The sequence below is a fragment of the Tympanuchus pallidicinctus genome, unplaced genomic scaffold (genome assembly GCF_026119805.1).
Source record: "Tympanuchus pallidicinctus isolate F22 unplaced genomic scaffold, pur_lepc_1.0 scaffold13, whole genome shotgun sequence".
Lineage (NCBI taxonomy): Eukaryota > Metazoa > Chordata > Aves > Galliformes > Phasianidae > Tympanuchus > Tympanuchus pallidicinctus.
Genome location: NW_026294648.1, coordinates 2,607,660 through 2,627,200, shown reverse-complemented (window position 1 = coordinate 2,627,200; position 19,541 = coordinate 2,607,660). Strand labels below are relative to the sequence as shown.

The following is a 19,541-nucleotide window of genomic DNA, read 5'->3' as shown; positions in this document are numbered from 1 at the left end:
CGGATTCTAAAATAAATGCAGGACCTGAGCAAGCTTACGTAAGAGAGCGGCGAGGTGATCTCTGGTGCCACAGGTGACAGGATTGGAGCAGCAGAGCGCAGCCACAGCACTCAGCTTGTCTGGTGATGAGGTGAAGGAGCAGCCCTTACGTATCTCTAAAAGCTAAACTTTGGTGACTCTTCCATGTTTTCAGCAGGATAAAATGCGGAGCTGTTCTCTCAGTCTGGGGTTTATGAATCAAAGTCCTCTTTTTCAGCTTTTTTCTATAAGCAGGGGACTTCAAAAGTGCTACAGAGCTTCTAAGCTGAACGTCACGCTTTCATGGGTTCACAGGCACAGCTTAACAAGAAGCTGGGGCTCACTTTTCCTGGCCAAGGCTGTGCGTGGAAGGCAGCCTGGCTCGTTTCTAATCACAGAAACAGGGGCAACTCACTAAGGCAAACAGCACAGGAGGCACAGAAGCACACCTTCGGGAAGCCAGGCTCTCAGCACTTTCCATTGCCCCTTCTCTTCTACAGCAAAGATCAAAAGTGCTCTGGAGGTCCCTTACAAAGGCAGAGTTTTGGGCAACGGCCTTCCTTCCTGTGGGTTCCTCCCTTCACATCAGATTCTGCTGTGTGGCTGCAGGACCTAGGATTTGTTCTTCGTCCCTTTTTCTCTAACACCTAAAAAAAAGCAGCTCCTGTGTCAGCAGTGGTTCACACCTGATGTACTTTGTTATGCAAGCCAAAGAGTAAAGAACACAAAAATTTTAATTAGCAAACAAGGCTTCACACAGACTTTGTTGGTACAACATAATTGTAAGTACATCTACAAACAAATACAGGATCTTTGGACTATGATTTTTTTTAAATATTTTATATGACAATGTGAACAAATCTGGAAAAAAAAAAACAAAGTACTTCAACCTTACGTTGAGGTAGCTGAACAGTGCTCTGTTCAGTGGCATGAGAGTTTCATTTCAAGTTCGTTACAGTGCACAAAAATGATGTTTTACAAACAAATGGAATATACAGGTCAACAAAGAGCTTTTTATTTAGAATGGCTTGAGAGATAGATATTTCTGGCACTCTTATAACCACGTAGCTTGATGGAACTAAATTGGACGAGTATATGGTGCCAAATTAAGACATCTTATACAGATAGTCTGTTCCTCCCCATTTTTGTACTTCTCCATCCCCCACCAGGGAATTACAGAAGCTAGTACATTGGTTTTGCTACACTTCTGCTCTGTAAACCTTTGATCTGCAAATTTAAAGATTGAAAGGTGCATATGCTCATATTTATAAAATATATGGCTGTGACTCTCTTAAAAAGCTCAAGAATGGCAATAACAGAATACAGGCACTTCTATGTGAGGGTTACTTTAGACCTTAGGAAATTCCACTCTTTGTAAGCAATTCACATGACACCTGGATGAGTAAGTCAACATAACAGCTCCATTTTTTTTTTTAACTGTTATTATTTTTGAAGTATTACCCATCATTTTAATCCTGACAAAGCAGATTCATTCTTGTATCCAGACCACATTTATTTAACAAAGCATCTCACAACAGCGACTTGACTGAGCTACCACCTTGCTGTAGCTTTCAAAGATTTTCCAAAGCTGCTTTGGACTGAGCCCCAGACCACCACATCTTGAGGACATGCTGCACCACTTACAAGTCAGGCTGCAGAGCTGACAATACAAGCTCAGCCCGTTTTGCTTTCACCTAATGTAGGGCTCAGGGGACAGGAAAGCACTGCCCTCAGTGCATACAGTTCCAGTGGGGCTGGTATGCATGAGAAAAACCGTAATTAATTTACATGTATTTTTTAAAAGTAAGCTTCTGAATGTGTCCTCCATTCCTAAGCACTGCACTTCACTACAACTGCTGTCTGTCTCTAATTTAAACACCAGCAAAACTTCAGCACCAAGCAGGAGTCACCAAAAGACTGTCTAAATAATTTCATAAAGCTCTTTCTTCACAGTGCAGGTGAAACCAGACCTGCTGCATCCAAACCTCAATGACTTTATTCTCATTAAAGTTTGGGTGAGGAGACCTGTGCTTCAGGTGTTCTGCTCACAAGCAGCAGCACAGGAGAGAAGCTCTGGTCAGCCATGCAGTGTGACAGCTTGCTTCTTATTGCTACCACTCATGGAAGAGATCAGCACTTAAAGATGAAAAAAAGAGGACTATGTAACTAAAACTGTTTTAGCATCAACTGGAACTAAAACCATCAATTAGATTTTATCACACCAACTTATGATTTAATTATTAATACTAATGAACTGCATTCTACAGCTGTGTCTGAGCTCAGTCAGGTTGTACAATTTAACCTGAAAATGCAGCTGTGCCCCAGGTTTACTGTCAAAGCTCTCCATGCCCAGCTAACAGCTGTTCTCACAGAAACCACTCCTGCACAAGGCAACATAAGTCAACGTTACTACAGAACTCTGTAAGTGGGAAAATTAATGTAATTTCCTTCAGAAAACCCATCTGTTTAATTAGAAGGTAAATACGTGCAGAAAAAGTTAGAAAGGTGATAAAGGCAGCCTTTGCTATTTGATGTATTTTGTTAAATCTTTCATTTACAGAAGCGTGCAGAGATTTCACATGAATGAAGTACATCTCACAAATGCAAGCTGTCACTTTCAGGAGGTCTCCAGCTGCCTGCATGGCTCACCACCATATCCTACAGGAGACCAGCACTTGCTTGGATCACTCAATTATTGGCTTTACTCTCCACCACAGGAAAAAAAACAACTGATCACATTTCTATGAAAATGGAATAACTTCTGATTTTAGCAATCCTAACTCAGTCACTTAGGGTCTAAGCAAGTGCCCTTCCTTGAAGGCAATAGTAGGAAGCCTACAGATTACTTATGGCTTCACTACAAAAGAATAATCGCTACTTTTAGCCACAGAGGAAATGTAAATCCCATAAGTGCTTTTCTTTTTTTTCCTCCTTTTTTTTTTTTCTTTTTAGGTAAATAAAAGCAAGAGCGGTTGAAATAAAACAAGTGCCTAGAATGCAGTGAATAAAATACCAGCCCCAGTTAGATGTAATCAATGCAGTTTCTATAATTCAAATTAAGGTGTCTGAGTCTGCTCAGTTGTTTATTTATGCCTGTAATAAATACTGCATTTACAACTTTGTGCCAATTAGTACAACTGAAATCACCCGTAGCACGGCACAACTAGAAGCTGTGTTTGTAAAGCTCATTACTGAAACCACCATGTCAGTTCACTGAGGGCTAAAGCTACTCCTTGTCCAGCTTTTACTGGCAGGCTTGTGTTCTCAGAAACTTGTTTCAGGATCTTTTTCCTCTGAAGGAATGCATGAACTACCCATTAACCTAGGATGTGTGGCCACACAGCAGTCCCAGATTGAATTTCTTGATGGAGTCAATTTGCAGTGCATGCACAGGTCACCTGCATGCAGTGTAGGCAGCAGTTCGTGTTTCCAAGTCACACCCAATACACTGGGGGCTCACAGCACAGTGCATGTATACGCAGATTTCTGCTGAGGAAGTTCTGGCAGCTTTACTCAAGTCTGATAAAGAAAGACAATGTTCACTTATAGAATCGAGGATTCTTTGCATGGCAATTTCTGAATCAACAAAATAATGAGCACGCAGAAGACATGCAGGAAAAGAACAGCAAGACCAATGAGAAAACAGTATGAAATACGTATCTGAGGTCCTTTTCCCACAGATACAAGAACTAAGTGCTAACTTCCTACAGGAGCAACGCAGACTCCTTACATTACGCATAATACAGAACGGTTTAAGGAAGAATTGCATTTAATGCTGTTTCACTTCCAAACAAATAGGAACTGCTTTTGACTTATGAAGACCAACGTCATAGCGGGTCTCAGCCACCATACAGTTGTTGTTCAGAGCATGTATTCTATACACTGTTCATAGAGAAGCATGGAAAGCACCACCTACAGAAGATGCCAGGAGTGCAGCAATCTAGCAGTATGGAAACGAGCTGTAGCATTTCTAGAGCAGCTAAATGCCAACACAGGATACATATTCCATTTGCATAACGAAGCTGAAATGTGTCTGTCTTCCATTCTTTGGTACCCTTATGGATAAGTGCTATAAAATTTAACAAGAGGGGGAATAAAAGATATTACAGAAACCTGACAGTACAGAAATTACTCTCAATGTATATTCCTGATGAAAGAATGATGGTGAGAAATAAATCACACATGGAAAACTGACATTAATTTCTACCCCACTGTTCCATAAAGGCATGGAATAGGCAATAGTGCTGTCCTGGGTAAAAACATCAAGAGAAATTGTAGCATTCCACAACAGTTTGTTTTTCCTTTCCCCCCCCACTGAAATGAATGAAAGTCAATGTTGGCCCCATGGAAGACGAGCTCCAGAAGCTGGTAGACAGAAAGCAGTAAGAAGTGCAAACAGCTTGTTGATTTAAAGCAAAAACCAATTGATGCTATTCTCATTTTTGCCTTGTTTTTACCTGCCTCGTTAGCTAGAAGCGATCATCCAAAAATTCACTTGTCTTCCTTAGCAGTTAACTACTATTAGCAACCCTACCCCATCTCTGCCTATAGAAATGAGGTGGCTGGGCAGAGACTTGAAGCTAACAGAAAGCTGAACATTGGGGTGACATAAATAGCATTTATTACAACATATTCCTTCTCACGTGGTACAAACTGCCCTGTTAGTCCTGCAGTTGAAAATAACCCTCCCTCCACCCGCATACAAACACTCCAAAACCAAATCCCAGACACTCCAGAAGTGAAGCTAATCTCAACAGCAACCGGAGTTGATATAAAAAAATAATTAAAAAAAAAAAAATCTGTCCATCTACAACGAAACACCAATACTTCCAGTTTTGTTTTTAGAAGGGTGAGCCTTCTGCCAGCAAATCCCCACTGCCATCAACTGATCCATGCCTTGGCTTAGCCAAGCACTCTGACACCTGCACTCACGGTTAAGGATGCGCTCGGCTGCACTGCGCTATCAGAGCCATAGTTACAAGCAGAGAGTCAGGATCCAACAACTGTGCATGAGCTCTCAGTCTGTGTATTCAGAGACATCACAGCAGGCTGCTTTGGGAGGAAAAAAGCCTTCTTAGGCTACAGTAGGACTGGGGACAAATAGAAAAACATTCAAAGTATTTGAACAGAAATAGCTGGAAAATGATCAAAGCAGTTTTTTGTGCACTGCTAGAATCATCATTCCCCCCTTCCCCCGTTGTACATACAGGATAAAAACCACTATAAATAGAGCAGCTCACTTTCCTATAGAGGATGAACACATAAATAACACATTTTGAAACAAAAAATCATAGTGCAAAAATAAATTATCAAACGGAAGTCGTGAACATTGTTATACACAATGCTATATAAAACCTGATCCATTTGGAAAAGACCACGCAGTTCATTGAAATAATGCATAAACATTATTAATTCTGCTTCACATTAAACTGCACAGTTCACCCTTTACCCACTACAAAAAAAAAATAAATTAAAAAAAACCTCTTAAGCTTTTTAAAAGGTTTATGGCAAACAAGATCACTTTTTGTTCTATCACATTTGTTATTAATTTAGCAGTGCAGTAATTGAATAATCATCTCAGAAACCGAGTTCCAAATGGAAACTATTAAAGTAACCATAAACATCCCTTGCTCCTTTTAACTTATTTTCTCTGAAATTCAGGCTGGAAACATTCGGACACAAATCTGTAGGACATTACTGCAGTCAGATGAAGTTACAAGAGACACTCTACAGTCGAGCACTGCGGGAGACTTCACAGCTCTCCTCACCATCACCGCGATCTTGTGCGAGACATGAATGTAAGGACACGTCTGATGCCATTCAAGCGGTCTTTGAGGGATTTCATGGCAAGGAAAGGGAGCTGGGCTCTGTTCTCAAGTGGAAGGACAGCTAGGACCCACCAGCACCAGGCTGGCCCGTTAGGGTTAGCCTGCAGTAAGGGGAAAGAAGCAGAAGTTGGAATACAAGTACATGGTTAGGGCTCAGCTTTGCAGGTTTGCTTTGAAAACACACCATCTTGATAGCAGACTAGCAAGGAGGGATCTTACTGCTAGCCAAATGGTTTGTGAGTACAGCTTGACCTGAAACAAAAACTGCAGCCAAGCTGTACTCTTTTTTTTTTAAAGCAAAAAGTCTGTAGGTTGGCTTTCTACATTTTTTTCCCTAATTCATTATCTGATTCAGTTGTTTGGGATACCTATGTCCCTTCTTCGTACTTCATACTTGTTTCATATTTAATTTCTGTTGTTACATTCTGTTCTTTCAGGACCCCTGTAATTTGCAGTCCTTGAGCCAGAGCAATGAGTTTCCTTCCCCATTTTCTCTTACTCATTTAATTGGGGAAGTAGAGTAGGCAAAAAGGCATTTACATCTCCTGGGACTCATTGTGTGGGTGAAGTACTCTCAGGAAGTTACCAACATTACGTATGAGCTTTCTGTTCACAATAGTGCTGCTACTGGTGCATGGCAACATAACCCAGATGCTCTGCTTACGCAGGGTAAGTGATGAACATTCTTATTTTTCCTCACTGAAGATGATGCTTCCCAGCTTATCAGCTATCCTTGCTACCCGTGTCTCTGAGGTTACATAAGCCACTGATTCTGGATACCTGTGGGTCAGGATCCTTAGCTGGCATTGGACCAAAGTGACTGAGAATTCTACTCTTCAGTGCTTGCTTGAGTGAATTAAACCACATATATGCCTGATCGTAGACAGAATCATGGAGAACAAGCAGTGCAGCGTAGTCTTGTCCTTGCACCTGAAATGAGATGGGGGGAGGTTACTGTTACTGTGATCGGCCTGCTGGGGAGGGCACAGTGTTCATTTTCAGGGCTTCTTGGGGTGGGGAGGGACAAAGGAAACAAGCAAAAAGTACCAAGGGAGTTCTAAAACAAATCAGGAACGCTAGCTTTTCTTTTTCTTCCCTAAAAACAAACTTATTTATCCATTACTTCCCTTTTTATCTCACGTTCCAAAGCAAAGGCACACATTTGCAGGACAAGCACCTCTGGAATGCTATGTGAAACATTTTTTTCATAAACATCACACAACACAGAACAAAAGATTATGAAAATAGCTGAAGTTCATTTAGCACCTTCTCTATTACAGAGCTATGACATCTCCCAGCTTTAACCACAAGTTAGGAAATACCATGGATTGGTTTACTGGAACCTGTTCCACAACAAAGTTCACCAAATACATGGGCTCAGAATTTCAAATGTCACACAGCTTAAATATTTCTGCATTCACCTTTTGATCCTCGATGTACTCAATATCTGCTGTGTTGTAGCCATCACGCTGGCTGTGCTGTATCACCTTAAATCTCCTCTTGCCAATGCTGTCTACAACAGAGCGACCATCAGCAAAGAATTCAACATTTCTTATCTCCAGAATGCAGCCATAATCTGCAAACCTATTTAAATCAGAACAAAAGCAAGTAAACAACTCTTACTCTCTCCACCCTTAGTTCCAAAGAACTGCCATACAGCCACTGCCTACCACAAAGGTATTTACTGGTGTCAGCTCATTTCTATTGTTCATAGTACTGAGCTGCAGTAGCTCAAATTATTCAACGATTGTTTTTAAAACTATCAGGAATATTCAGACTGTCAGATCTGATTAACATTAACTACATGCTTTGGAGTACAGATCACTTCTTACGAAAGTTATACAGCTTGGAAACACACTTTGTTCATAACTCCAGCAAGTTCACACATTTTGTACAGAATAAGTGCAATTCACAATATTAGAACTACAGAAGGACTACAAATGTTATAAATAAAAAGCTTCCCTACATTCTCAACTGATGTTACTTCATAGGTAGGGATTTTGAGCATGTCGTTCTTCTTTTTATGGCACATATACCTCGTGGGTACACTCACTAAAGACGTGAAGAAAGCTAAATGTGGACGTTAAGGCCCTGGCTTTTAAGACTGCCTGTAAATGGCACGATGCAAATGCTCAGCTAACTCTTAGGAAGATACTGTTCTACCTCTGCAGCATCCAACATGCTCAGAGCAGTGAAGACAGAAGTGCATTCCAATAGTTTAACTATTTTCCAATTTTAAAAACACACACCACCATACTTTACTGCTGTTTGAACTTGATGGTTTGTGACAAAGCATTATAGAGATTTCAAGAGTGGAAAACACACTTCCTTTCCATGTATTTTAAGAGGCCTGAGGCTCAACTTTGTGCAAGAACCCACAAGCTCCATATGCTCCAAGAATAACAGGCAGCTGTATTAGGCAGAATCCAACTGCTCAGAGGAGTAACTCCAGCCTTCTCCAGGTCTTTAACTGGTAGAGAAGCTTCCTCTACTGGAGAACTATGAGAGATGACCACAGCACAAGCTCATCTGCACCTCTCTCCAAAAAGCCTTGCTCCAGATTAAGTGGGGTAGACCAGATGCTCCAAACGTGCAGCTCACTCACCCCTTCACAGGGTCACTAATGCACATCCCAAATTGCTTGGTGCCAGTCTCCATGCACCTTCGAATCATCAGGCGATAACAGGGCTCAAAGATGTGCAAAGGACATGGGACTGTAGGGTAAGCCATTGTGCAGACAAATATGGGAACATTCTTATTGAGGCTGTAAGAAAACACAAAAAAACACAACCAGATGACGTTTTACCAAAATACTGACAAGCTATAAAACACATGCATTTCATGCAAGAATGTTCTTCAGAACTTTCCCTACTCAGTAATTTCCAACCCCCAGCCAGTGAAACTGCTTTCACCCAGTGTCTTGCTCTGTGGCTTTCATGGAGGGCTACCAAGAGCAAACATTACATTCACAGCTTGTCTAAAAAGCAACATCCCAGATTTCTTCTCCCGTTTGTTGCTTAACACAGTGCTCTGAGTAAGCATAAAAACCAGATGATTTCACCAGGACCCCCATTCTCTTTAAATCACTGATATCAAAGATGAAGCTCTGGTGTCAGCATCTATTGAGTGGCAACCAGCTCACAGGGCTGGGATGGGATCTGGATCCTATCAGCTCCCTTCCAGCCCAAGCCATCCTGTGGTCTGAGCGCGTCCTGCAGCAGCAGGAGCCATTTGTTAGCTAACAGCAATCGTATCAGAAGAGGATTTTAAGGAAATGGATTACATACTTGGAAAGCTCTGCTATTTCCTCTTCATAAATCTTTCTTCTTTCAGTGAGTTCCTCTGGAAGATATCTAGCTATTAACTCCTCCATTAGAACTGTTTTGCAGTATTTCCTCATAGCCAAGCACTGCAGAAGGAAGCAAACAAAAATCACAGGTGGTTACAGATAGTGCCTAACATTTCAAAGTACACACACAGCACTCATCTGTTAGCTCCATTTTCTTATGCCTACAGCACATCAAAGCTATTTTCTAAGCTTGCACCACCACTGAAGTTATTGAACTACTCCTGATGCTGGGGGCATTGTCTCAGATAACCTGTAGACAATCTGCCCTCTCTTCTCAGACGTCCCAAATACAGGAAAGGTCTGACCAGATGAGACCATCTAAGCTCTGTGAGTCACAGGAATCACAAAGACATTTGCAACCACCTTTTTCTTAACTTACACAAAGCTTAATTTGAGTTTGGAGGGTTTCTAAAGGTGCTGCTTGATCTTAATTCTGTGCTCTTGAATATATGCTGAGAACATCTGAGCTTCATTACCTCTGAGAGCCCTTCTTTGCACAGGGGACATTTGGGGTTGTGATCCAGGCATCTCTCAAGACATTTGAGACAGAAGGTGTGTCCACAAGGCGTGGTGACAGGTTCATAGAAGAGCCTGGATTGGGAAATCCAAAAACAAGACGACAACAATATCGTGTACCAAAGTAACAGAAAGAGACGTTACCAAAAACAAGCTGCATTCATCCACTAATTTAGCTACTGACTGCTCTACAGATAAAGTTGTTCCTTGTTTTTCACTTCTTCATCCAACTCTTGTCTTTATTCAGCTTACACTGTTTGTTATTGCTGTCTAATGTGAAAGGCAGCCTCTGAGCTCAGATTGCAGTGCATGTGATATGTGCAGCTTCAGGTCCAAGCTTCATTTTATTCAACACAAGCGATGAACAGAAAATAAAGCCTGATCATCCAACTTTTTCTAATGAAACTGAGCAACACTTACACAACCAGTAGCATGGAACTCATGTGGGTACTTGGATGTGCAGAGCAAAGCACAAAACAGTCATTTTGCAGCAACAGGCCAGATAAGTGACTACAAAAAAAATGGATTATTATCAACTCTAACCTGGACTGGGAAAGCAGTTCTGTTGGAATAGACTGCTTTTAACCTTCAACCTGCTTGTCTGGAAAAGCAATTATATTAAGTTCATGTTTCAGCTAGGAAAATATTTCAGTCCATAGGGCCAAGACTTTAAAATAGCTCAGGGTCTAACCTGCTCATCCCAGGTACCTCTGTGACACTTATTTCTACATACAGATTTTTGGCTTATTACAATTATGTGATATTGCAAAGTGAGGTTTCCTTGACAGTAAGTACATCTGACAGATGTAAATTATTTCTTTTTTTCTTTTTAAATACAAAACATTCCAAACTAGAAAGGAAACTTTGGCATATATTCCACAGCATACTGTCTAAGCACTTCAGGGTCTCAATTAGTAATTCTCCTAATTTATCAAGCTTAAGAAAGCAGCAAACTAAGTTCCATAATATGCACGGACATTATAAACCCATATTTATTAGTACCTTTAACAAGATGACTACCTGTACACTGGCTCCTTACAAAACTGCCATAGCCACCTGATTAAGTGTCATTAGTAACTGCAAATATTGACATTTAAAACAACAGAACACAAAGAGGCATCCAAAAAGCCACACCTATTACTGCAATGGGACTGTATGGTTGAAAATCCTCGTTAGCTGCTTTACGAACAGAAACCTCACTGCACTATGCTATTGTGTGAACTACAGCAAATGTCAGACTGCATTGTTTCAGGGAGCACTGGTTTGTAAATGTAATTATTTAGTAGCTGTTAGTGGATCTGAAGACAAGAAATTCCAGTTGAGATGAGTGACCCTGCTCTGCCTCCACTGAAGCCACCAGCAGCTTTCTGCTAAACAGCAGAAAATGAGCATCCGTTGCTGTGAGCACTGCTTCCTCCCTTCTCCCTGTACTGCTCCAAGCATTGCTTATTCTCTGCTTGCTGCTGTGGATCGATAATGCTTGGGCCGCTTCGCCAGACAAGTAGGCTAATAGCAGCTCCCTGTGAGCAGGTCAGGGGGTTACTGGGTAATCAGTCCAAAGCATCTCCGCATCCAAATCCCTAAAATACTCTTGAAGAACGTGGCAGGAAGTAATTATGACCTATCTGCATTAATAGCATGATGAAAGTCTAGTGACAGACTGTCCTCATTGTTACAGTGCTGCGGAGCTGCTGCCCTGCAGACGTCAGGTCCCGAGTGCACCCACAGCCACAGAGCCAGCAGTCCTCAAGCTCAACGCCTTCAGGAACACATGCTAGTCTGTCTGTTTCTGATTTAACAGTGGATGAGGAAGTAGGGCTAATTAAATTCATTAAAAGCATCTGAAAAGCATTTTGTGGACATGATTCTAAACATGCAGTCATTAAAAGCAGCTCGGACCCATTGTGTGGCTTTCTGCAAGAAGAAAGTTCTGCTCTTAGCAGTACCAGTGTTTTGACAGCTGTGTACACTTCTGGAGCACGTTTCAGCTGCAGGCAGGCAGAGAGAGAGGGGGCACATCTGACTTATCCCAGGCAGAAGCAAGCCTTTGCAGATTTTTCCCTCAAAGATGTTAGTGTTTCAAATAAAAGCAGGCAACCCCCTTCACCAGCATACAGCAAAGCACAGCAGAGCCATGTTTGCCCAGTCACAGCCCTTCAGAAAAAAATCCACAAAGCCACCTCCTATTCAAGTAATATGGTGCAAGATGAACCAAAACATATTGTATAGATAAAACTGAGCCAAACATGAGCGGCACAAAGCAGAAATCAAGACCCTTGTAAAACATCTTCTCTATTTTCTACAAGAAATTTGTAACAAAACCCCTTTTTTAACTTTTTTTTTATATAAAACATAGCCATCAGTAAAATAGATGACAACTCAAGAGTTTTGTTTGTTTTTAAATGAAGTTATTGCTGTCCTTAAGGCTAGATCTGTTATTTAACTGAAGGAAGAGATCACAAGACTCAGTAACAAAGGAATTCAGCACATCTGTTGAGCAACACAGGAAAAACATGCTCCTAAGATCCACCTTGTTGTAACAGCAAGAACACTATTTTATATGCAATCTTGGTGTGCTCATAATATTCATTAGCTATTTCATGCACTATGATATCATACACAGCTCTATAAACTCCAAAGGAGAAACCTGTGGCTGTGTGCACTGCACCAGTGGTGGGTGCATGTAACTGATGGGAAGAGGAAATGTGACAGCTCCACTAACGTGCTCAGCTCTCACTGTGACCTCATGTCCTTCCCACTGCCAACCTGGGGCAGCCCAACCTTTCACCATGGTGCTGAGAACCAAAGGTTGAGAAATACATTAATGGAAAAATAATTCTAATAAAGACCAGTTTCAGGTCAGTGGGAAAACTACATACCAGCTGAGCTAGAAGTTACCTAGATTGTAAAAGAGGAGGGGTTTTCTACAAGCTCAAGACATCCATGAGGAAATAACGGATACCTCATACACAGGGAGCAATCCAGATCTGATGGATCCACAGATTCAAATGGAGTATGTTGCCCAGTGCTACTTCCCTTGGTATCGACTGTATCTAGCAACAAGAAGAAAACACATTACCATATGCACACTGCTGGGAAAGCACATCCAGCCTCTGCAACTACAACCAACTACTGATGCTTAAACTTTGACGTGCAAGCTGCTGAACCACTGAGCATCACTGCAGTATCTCCTACACACAGCATCACATCCAGCTCTGGCACAAGTAAGCCACCAGTCCTTAACTGCAGTGACACTACATTGACGTGCAGAGCACTGAATTTAGTGCTGCATTAACAGCACCAAAACACCCTGTGCCAGAAGTGTGACAGGGGACAAGTTTTTCTGTCACACCACTGTAAATATATCCCACACTACGAAAAAAGGCTGCACATCAGGTGTTCATGCAAACAGAACTCATGCTTTTAAACTTTTTTTTTTTCTGAACTGATTCAGAAGGTGGCAAAAGCATGCATGGCATTAATGTTGCTCACAAAATCCAGCGCCCTGCCAACAAACAAGCAATCATCTCAGCTCCCCTAGCTGCCTTTTTAGACTAGCACTTCTACAAGAAGTGTTCCACATTGTGCCCTGATTAAACTAATGAGAAAATATTAAAAAAAAAAAAAAATGAAGTGCAATTTGGATCCTTCTAGGCTTTTATGCAAGCAAAGATTCCACTGATGGTACCTCAGTTCCACATACCTTTCTTCAGGAGCTTGCAGGGCACCTCTGCAGCCCTCGCCTCCTCCAAGCAGCCTTTCCTTTTCAGGAGGCCACGCTTCTCAGACACGAGGAAGGCAGGCTCTGGCACGGAGGTGGGCTTGTTCTCCTCCTCTGAGCAGTCCTTTCTACTCTCTGTGGTTTGCATGGACTTCCTTAAACTGCCAGAATTAGTTATGTTTGGTTCCTCTTGAACAGGAAAGCCCTTTTTCTGTTCCACATTTACCTGTTCAAAGAGAGAGCTGACATTAGAACATCCACCTTCATTCACAAGGTAAGGAAAAACATCCAAACCTGTCAAGCCCTTCATGCTGTGGCTCACCAGGAAGGACTTCGTAGCTCAAGAAGAACAGTTTGAGGATTGCTCTGTAGGGGCATGGCTTTAATGTCAGATGTATGCAGACAATACCCACCCCCCAGCACCACTCAGTACTTTCAGCCCTCGTGTGTGGCTTTACTGCTTGCTCTTGCAACTCAATTTAGGCAGAGAGCCATCTAAATCTCAGGTTTAATACGCCGCTGTCACTTAATCTATACCTTAATATTCTAATCTTACTAATATGTACTGTCTATACCATGAGGATAAGGTACCAACCATCAAAATGACCAGAACTACGTGAGGAAGCAGAATCAACACCAAATTGACTGCAGGAAAGAAGAGGCACAGAGCTCCCTTCTATGTGATAGACTTCTTTCACAAAAGATCAAACAACCACTGCTGCTCCTGTTGCAGCACAGAGCCATGGGACATCACTGTCTGCCTGTCACATCCACATCACAGATGAACCCAAAAGCAGATACTGCAGTAATGTTTAACATGTAGAAAGATGAGAGAGCTGTCCCTCAAATGACTGACATCATGACCGGGTCCTGTGGGAGGATTTCCTTTCAGAACAGTCCTTCCAGAAGGCACTGCTTATCCTCAGCAAGGCTGAGCAAAAACCCACCACTTCCGTTTCCTAGAATCAGTAAAGTTTTCCCCTACAGGTACAGCATAGGGCAGATCATATCCTCACAGTTCAGGTTTTAATGAAGTCCTTTACCCAACTCCGCTAACTTAAACCTTTCCAGCAGTTCTCAGTACTCTGGCTGCGAGAACAAACTTGTAGAGCAGTGTAAAACACTGCTAGCCCACAATGATGTCTCAATGTATAGAACCTGAACGCAGGATGATTTTTTTCTTACATAGGGTCAGTTACAGCTAAAACCCCACATCTGGGCACTGAGGCCTTGTAGGGCATCCCAACCCACGCGGCAGAGGCTCTGTTTTCCTGCCAGTTGCCTGGATGGGCTACAGACAGCTCAATGCCTGCATGCATTTGGTGGAGAAGTCAGCTCAAGAGGCTTCAGCAGATCTGCATTGCTTTCTGTAAGGCAGTACATCAGAGAAAACACACCATCCCATCTCCCAGAGATGAAAAGGAAAGGCTTCCCCACGTGAACACAGAACACACAGCAAAATGAAGAACCACACAGCAGACTCATTCGTTACCTTGAGCAACCTCTGCAGGGCATGGCTGGTGCCTCCAGATCCCACTGAACTTAGGAGGTTCCCCTTTAATCTAGAGTGATGTGACAACAGCTGCAGGATATCGGGTAAGTGTTCCTGAGCATTTCCCGGGATGAGTGAAAACAAACTAAGTAGAAGCTGTGATATAAAACAGAATACTTCACTGCTTAGTTCTTTCCTCGCAACCTCCACACGACAAAGCAAGTAAGGGAGTGGCTGACAGAAATACCATTCATTTGAAAAAACAAAAACCCTTTTAAAGAGCCCTTCTGACAGGGATGAGAGAAAAATGGCAAAGTTGGTGCAGTGCGGGGCCCACAGACAGATTCTGGGAGCTGAATCAGACCATGAATCACAGGCTACCCTCCAGTTACATGCACACCCTTGTCCTGTGGCTCAGAGCTCACCAGAAGTCCCAACACCTTGTTTTTGTTTTTCATTTCTTTTTTCTGCACATCAGAAACTTTCAGCAGCTTTTATGGAGCACAGAAAGCACTCGTCTCACAGGCTTCACCCACATGCACTTACGTGGTTCCAATGCACTAAGTTGCAACTATTTCTAATTCATTTATATGAGAATACAAAAAAAAACAAACAAAAACAAGGGCAGCAGAAAAATGCCATTCCTTCGTTTGCTATCAGAAAATGGGTGAACTTGCACTGAGCAGCAGCTTGCTGCCACTTGCAGGCACATTTCCAGTGATCATAAAAGAAACAGACTATGGGAAATTCATTCAAGAAATGGATTTCAAAATCGTGCTGAAGTGATCCTGCCGCAGTCTGAGGAAGCTGCATGACAGCTCCGATCCCACACCGTGGACAGGCAGCTAGCAAGGGCAGAACACCATAGCTGTACCCAAAGGATCTGGTAAAAAGCAGTATGTCATTGTTATGCAAACAGCCTTGGAAACAGCCCAGGAAGACATTGCATCATGGATGAACTCTGTGTCACACAAGTCATTCCGTCGGCTGTAATCAGCCGTGTTTTCCTCAGATCCCCACTGCTTGAAATCAGGTGTCTCAGACAAAGCTGTGTGGGGTCTGAATTCAGAAATGTATCTGAACATACACTCTTCCTGCTCTGGTGCACTGCAACTCTCCCAGCATGACTATGAAAACAAATTATGATACAATTACAGCAAAACTCTGCACGGAACACTGCGGGGAAAAAAAAAAGTCCTACCAAATCCCAAAACCAAAACATGACCAAAAAATAAATCAGGAACTATGCAAAGTGAGATAAAAGACCTGACTGCACTACGGCCACCCAGGTTATAAACCCGATTACTTTCATGAGCAGTGCTTCACTGCAGGAGTGCCACAGTGCTCTCAGAGCATTCCAAGTCACAGCACTCCAACCCCAAAGCCGGGTGCGGTGCTGTGAAGGAGTGTGCAGTGCAATGAAACCAGATTCTGTTTTTATTACCTCGAGTGTCACTGCTGTGGTGCAAAGCCTTTCGGCTGCAACAAGAGAGATCAATTGTCAAAACCCCCATTCACAGTAATTGTGGTATGACTTAGGAGGTGGACAACACTGCACAGCACATTGTACAGAATCCCTTTAAGAACACACACAACAGCCTTGGCCGTGACTGAAAAAAAAAAAAAAGACAGCTTGCTGATCTGCTTTGCTGGTTTTAGCATTAATTATTAGCAGCAACCCTTATAAACTATTTTAAAACAGCTCTTTGCTGAGTGCTTCACTCCCCACCTTTGTCACAGCACAGCCGTGGTGGAGGAAAGCAGCTGCTCCCAGCAGAGAATGACAAGTGCTGCGTGTTGGCTCAGCATCCCAGCCCCATGCAACACACCATACCAGCTCCCTCTTGCTCACTGGCAAGGTGGTGCCAAGCCATGAAACATGAGAAGCTTGCCAACAGGGAATCACAAAGGTCTGTGGGTGGCGATTATTAGCAATTCACTTTTACTTCAAGTTTGCTGGTGCTAACAGTGTTTCTACACAGCACCTATCTGCTTAGTGCCTGTACTCTTGCTACCTCCCTACCTTCAAAGAAGGGGCAGACATCAGCCCAAAAGTGAGCAGCAGTCAGGACAACCCTCCCCCCACGACTCTCTCCAGTAATGAGGGGGGAGGAAGGAGAAACACTCTTACCCTATGATAGGCCACTGAAAACAATACGGTTTGGATGATTTGGGGACCATACCTTCTGAGCCTCAGACTTGGCCGTCTTGTTCCCCATGTCCAGAGCAAGGCAGAACAGAAACTCTCTTAAAGCTTCTTCTGTTTTCCCTAGATTAGCCAATGCCTGGCCTTTCCTTAAGTGACCCTGCAATGAAACACAGCCATCGTTACAGCCTTTGTTTCTTCTGTTGTGGGAACTTGCACTAAGAACAAGGTGAAGCGACAGATCCTCCAAAGAGAGCTGGGCAGGGAGAGCTCACTGACATGGCTTCTCAGCCTGTGACAACAGCAGTGCCCAAGTTTCAAAGCACAATGATGAGAGCCCATACACCTGAGAGCCCTAGCAGTAGAGCTGAGATGTTCTTTGGGCAAAACAATTCCCACAGTGTCCCTGAGCCCAGCTGCTCTTGGACAAATCTGCTCCCTCCACACTAAGGTTCTAACAAATGACCACTTTCTTCGATCAAGACAGAAGCACAGCACTCAGTTTTTAGAGACAGTTCACAGGCTCGAGATCCCAGTGGGTCACAGACAGCAACACCAAGTCCTCCTGCAGGATGACTGCTCTTCCTTCACCCCACTGAGCCCCAAGACAAAGTGGCTCAGCGCCCATGAGCCACAGGAGCCTCCCCGGCTCTGAGCAAGGAACGGTTTTCCACCCAGAGCAGCACCCAGGCCTGCAAGTACAGCGTGCTGGGGCTCAGGACTCACTTTAAGCCAGTAGGGTTGCAGCCTGCATGCTGCCTCGGCATCGTGCAGCGCATCCTCACAAGCTTTCAGAGTCGAGTTAATCTGGGACCGGTTGCTGTATAGCAAGTGGTCATTGGGAGCTGCAGGAAACAAAAGTTGGTCGATTAACCCAGTTTAGAAGCAGTTATGTAAGCTTTACTCCCCAGAATTTTATTTTTAAACACGCGTCGCGCCTCCCAAATTGCACCGAAACCCAAAATAAGCAGCCCTGAAATAACTCCGTAGTAAATGAAATACGGAAACCTCTTTTGTGCAACTCCAGCGAAACGGCGGCGGCGTATTACATAACTCCGGGCAAATTGCATAAACGGGCACCGGGCGGGGAGCGACCCGTGCGGGGAGACCGGGCGGGCGCCGGCAGCAGGCGGGGACGCCACGACGGCCGCGGATCGCAGCGGCAAAAGCCTTCGCTAACCGGGTTTGCGCACATTCAGCAGCCGCACGAGGAGCAGCGGCACGGAGCAGCGAGACGGGGCTGCGCTCGAAGCTCCGCGCTGCGCTTCGGCCGCCCGCGCTCACTGCGGAGCAACGCGCCGCGAGCCCACCCGTCCCGTTCCTCCCCTCCGCTCCGCAGGCGGCCCGGCCCCTCTGAGGAGCGCGGCGCGGGGCCGGGGAGCCCCGGGGGCGGCGGCCCCGCTCCCGCCCCGCGGTTACACAACGGCGCCGGGGGGGCGGGGGGCGGCCGGGCCGCGGGCTGCCGCCTTACGCAACCGCCGCTCTCCTGACCCAGTTCCGCTTCGGAGCTCCCCCCGTCGCCCGCCCCGGGACCCGGCTCCGGCGTTACCTAAGCTGAGCGCCTCGTCGTACTTCTGCAGGGCGGCGTGCAGCTTCTTCTCCCGGTACAGGAGGTTCCCCTCGTGGCGGAGCTGCGAGGCCCGCACCTGCCGCGGGAACCACTTGCCCAGCAGGTTGCTGAGGATGACGTTGACCCGCGGCAGCCGCCCGCCGCCCTCCTGGCGGCACAGCACGCAGCGCGCGGCGGCCGCGCGGTCCTCCCTCTCCAGGCACTTTTTGCAGAAGGTGTGTCCGCAGGGCAGCGACACGGGCTCGAAGAGGAACCCCTGGCACTTGCGGCAGCGGCAGCCGTCCCAGTCCCGGGGCTGCGGGGCGCCGCTCCCGGCCGGCAGCCCCTCCTTCAGCCGCACGCCCTGCGCCAGGCACTCCACCAGCTTCTCCAGCTGCTCGGCGCGCAGCTGCCGCTGCCGGGACGCCAGCTGGTACAGCGGCAGCGCCTCGTGCAGCCGCCCGCCGAAGGCCAGCGCGTCGGCCCGCCCGAGCAGCGCCCGCCACTCGGGGCCGCGGCCGCCGCTCGCCGCCTCCGAGTTCTGCGCCTGCAGCGGCTCCGGGCGGGAGCCCATGGCGGGCGGCGCCTCTCAGCACGAGCAGGAACGCGAGCCGGGCGGGCGGCCGAGGGCGCCGAGGCGCGTGGGTTGTGGCGCCGCGGGCGCGGCGCGGCCCCGCCGGCCCATGCTGCTGCCGCCCCGCGCCGGGAGCGCCCCGGCCCGCCGCCGCTTATATAAAGGGGGGCACGTGACGCGGCGCGGCCGCGCTCATTGGGCGGCTCCCGCAGGTTGTTACAAAACCGCCTGGTTTTGTAACCGCTGCCGACGGCCCGGCCCGCCGAGAGGGGCGGCTCGCTTCACCCGCGGCCCGTCTGCGCTGGAGGCAGCCGGCGCCGTCCTGCGGCGGGCGTCCCGTCTGTGCCG

General features: G+C 45.4%; 1 protein-coding gene across 3 annotated transcripts; it reads right to left on the bottom strand.

The window, feature by feature from the left end:
• Positions 1 to 734: 734 nt before the first annotated feature.
• Positions 735 to 19,208, bottom strand: LONRF3 (LON peptidase N-terminal domain and ring finger 3). 3 transcript variants are annotated; one of them, XM_052673356.1, is made up of 13 exons: positions 18,620 to 19,208; positions 17,797 to 17,915; positions 17,108 to 17,230; positions 14,925 to 15,080; positions 13,415 to 13,658; positions 12,674 to 12,764; positions 10,132 to 10,221; positions 9,672 to 9,786; positions 9,134 to 9,255; positions 8,452 to 8,610; positions 7,268 to 7,430; positions 6,627 to 6,776; positions 735 to 5,947 (listed from the first exon to the last, which is right to left on the bottom strand). In XM_052673356.1, exons 1-13 carry the CDS (start codon positions 19,191 to 19,193, stop codon positions 5,789 to 5,791), a joined length of 2,265 nt encoding a protein of 754 aa, XP_052529316.1. In that variant the 5' UTR covers positions 19,194 to 19,208; the 3' UTR covers positions 735 to 5,788. The 3 variants fall into 3 exon arrangements, with proteins under 3 accessions (XP_052529316.1, XP_052529317.1, XP_052529318.1); XM_052673357.1 differs by lacking the exon at positions 10,132 to 10,221; XM_052673358.1 differs by lacking the exon at positions 14,925 to 15,080.
• Positions 19,209 to 19,541: the final 333 nt, after the last annotated feature.